Below are 3,009 nucleotides of genomic sequence, written 5' to 3' on the forward strand. Positions count from 1 at the left end.
GGAGAAAGAAGAAGCTAAAGAGCCTAAAGATCGAGCATCACATCATCTTCAAAACCAATGAAAAAAACACCTCAAAACCGGATGCGTTTTAACATAAAACGAAGGCGGTTTCCACGTGGACAACAACTTAACACCTGAGCCTAACACGCGAATACGTCGAGACCCCGACGCGTGTTCTGTCTTCCTCGTAAGCTTCTTACGTTCGAAGTTTAGTTCTCTCTTTTACTCTCGTCCCTATGTATATAAAGCAGTCCTCACTTTGATCCACTGAGTCGAATGTTGAAAAGATGACTGAAATCTACAGAACAATTTCAACCGGACGTGGAGACGACGTTTCGCCGACTAAATGCCGTGAACGCCGTCGTCGGAGAATCGAGATGCGGAGGCAAGCGGCTGTATTCGGTGATCCTAGCTCGTCCTCTTCAACGAGTAGGAATCGTGATCGGACGGACATGGATGTTTACTCGAGTTTTGACGTTCCATTTAAGAAACAAGCTCGGAGGACGTCAGAGATCGGTGGTCTTCCGACGGATATCGGAGGTTTCTTCACGTCTCCGACTCCTTCTTCCCACCATAAGTCGGAAACGCCGATGACGTGGAAGGGAGAAGAAACAGAGGATGAGCCGTTGTACGGTATAGTTTCGGTTATGGGAAGATCTCGTAAGATGGAAGATTCGGTAACTGTTAAACCGAATTTATGTAAACCGGAAATTAACCGGACTAGACCGGTTCATTTCTTTGCTGTCTACGATGGTCATGGCGGTTCTCAGGTAAGCGAAAAGGAAAATAGTATTATATGTACTAGGGGTGTTTTGGTTATTTGATATGAAGAGGCTGATGTGATGCATGTGTATGGGCAGGTGTCAACATTGTGCGGCACGACGATGCACACGTTGGTTAAAGAAGAGCTAGAGCAAAAGGAGGAAGAAGAAGATGGGAGCGAGTACGACGTCGTGGAGAAGATATGGCGGGGAGTGATGAAGAGGAGTTTCAAGAGGATGGATGAGATGGCAACGAGCACATGCGTGTGTGGGACTAGTGTGCCTTTGTGTAACTGCGACCCTAGGGAGGCTGCGATTTCGGGTTCTACCGCGGTTACCGCGGTTCTGACACAAGATCATATTGTTGTAGCCAACACTGGTGACTCACGTGCGGTCTTGTGTCGAAATGGAATGGCTATTCCTCTGAGTAACGATCACAAGGTGGTTTTCTTGTTTTGTAGTAGAGTACTACTAGTCCTACTCTGTTTTAAGAATATAGGAGTCTCTGAGTTTAAGTTGTTGAGTTATATGCAGCCGGATAGACCAGACGAGCGTGCAAGGATCGAAGCAGCTGGGGGTCGAGTTTTAGTAGTCGATGGAGCTAGAGTTGAAGGAATTCTAGCCACGTCAAGGGCCATAGGTATATATTTCTCAATTCTTTGATTTTGGTAATAGAATGGCTCGAGAGTCTTGGTATATAACATATATAGAACATAGTTTAAGGCTTCAAAAAGTAGTAAATAATATTAAAACCAAAGGTATTTTGGATTTGGTTTGGTTTGGTTCGACTTCGTCGTTGATAAATTTTCATTTCATTTTAGTTGATGTTCAAGATTTTGTTTTCTGTAATATATGTAAATTTTACTGTTAATTACTTTATCTTTGGGGGTCAAATGTTAACTAGTAATTTTATATCTTCTATGTAAGGTTATATTTTAAAACAAAGTTACTTGGACAAAATTTATATTTGTAGCAATCTATAACACAGAAATAATTGAATCCTTCTACTAAAACAAGAAATGTGTGGCCACTGAAACAAACTTCTCATTATCAAAAGAAGTGAAGTTTATTATGTCTTCTTTGTTTCTTCTTCTTTTTTCATTGTTGATCATTTTACCAAATTAAAAATTATTTGGGTTTATATTAGACGAAACAGGAGGTTGATTCAAGTGTTAACTATAAATATTGTGTTGTGTAACGTACAATCAGGGGATAGGTATCTAAAACCAATGGTAGCATGGGAACCAGAAGTGACATTCATGAAAAGGGAATCTGGAGATGAATGCTTAATATTAGCGAGCGACGGGCTTTGGGATGTGCTCTCGAGTCAGCTAGCATGTGACATAGCTAGGTTTTGTCTCCGTGAAGAAGCTGCTTGCTCGGGACTAGATTTGAACAGAACGGCTGAAGAAGACGATGTTGGTGGAGAACAGAATCCTTCAAGGAGTGTGTTGGCTGCAACGTTGCTTTCACGGTTGGCTTTGGGTCGACAAAGCAGTGACAATATAAGTGTGATTGTCATTGATCTCACGAAAAGTTCTTGACAGAAGTGTTTGGGTGGTTGTGGGATTTAATGGTTTATAGACTTATCGCCGAGGAATAAGATGTGGATATAGCGATGAGCCTTGATTAGTTTTAGGGTTTAGCGCTTGTCTCTTGTTTTTGTTATGGATTGGGGTAACTTGCCAATATATTAGCAACGGTGCATGTGAAAAGAAAAGAGAGTGGTTTGGGAATGGGATATAAAGTTATTTGGTATTTTGGACATGGGCTACAAGGTTATTTAGTGGCTTGAGCAATAAAACTAATGTGTGTTGCTATGTTTGTGCGAATTTTGAGGTTAGTCGAGGTTTACGTAATTAAGTGGTGAGTATGTGTGTATTAAATAGGTAAAAAAATACGTAGTACTTGGTGTGCACACACCCACCACACACAAAGTAGTACTTTGGTTTGGTCGTTTTTGTCATTTGACGCCAGTCAAAGACATTGGCGTCAAATTGTTTGGTCTCCTTTTAGTTGCGATTGCCAAGTTGTTTGCCTTTCAGAAGTACTGAAGTAACTATTATATTCGTTGGTTTAAGTAACTTCATAATTCATAAAATGTATGAACTAACATAACGCATACAATTGATCATTAGAATTGATGTCACATCGGAATTCCGAATTCCTTATGTGCAATCTAAGATTGTAATAGTGTAAACTAGTATCTTTACACTAATCCGGTTGAATCAAGCAGATTTTGACAAAC

General features: G+C 40.5%; 1 protein-coding gene across 1 annotated transcript; it reads left to right on the top strand.

Annotated features, from left to right (window-relative positions):
• LOC104726520 (probable protein phosphatase 2C 75) lies at positions 249-2,585 on the top strand. The gene is made up of 4 exons (XM_010445392.2): positions 249-770; positions 861-1,202; positions 1,296-1,401; positions 1,971-2,585. The coding sequence occupies exons 1-4, from the start codon at positions 288-290 to the stop codon at positions 2,303-2,305; spliced, it is 1,266 nt and encodes a 421-aa protein (XP_010443694.1). The 5' UTR covers positions 249-287; the 3' UTR covers positions 2,306-2,585.

Source organism: Camelina sativa, chromosome 2 (assembly GCF_000633955.1).
Source record: "Camelina sativa cultivar DH55 chromosome 2, Cs, whole genome shotgun sequence".
Classification (NCBI taxonomy): domain Eukaryota; kingdom Viridiplantae; phylum Streptophyta; class Magnoliopsida; order Brassicales; family Brassicaceae; genus Camelina; species Camelina sativa.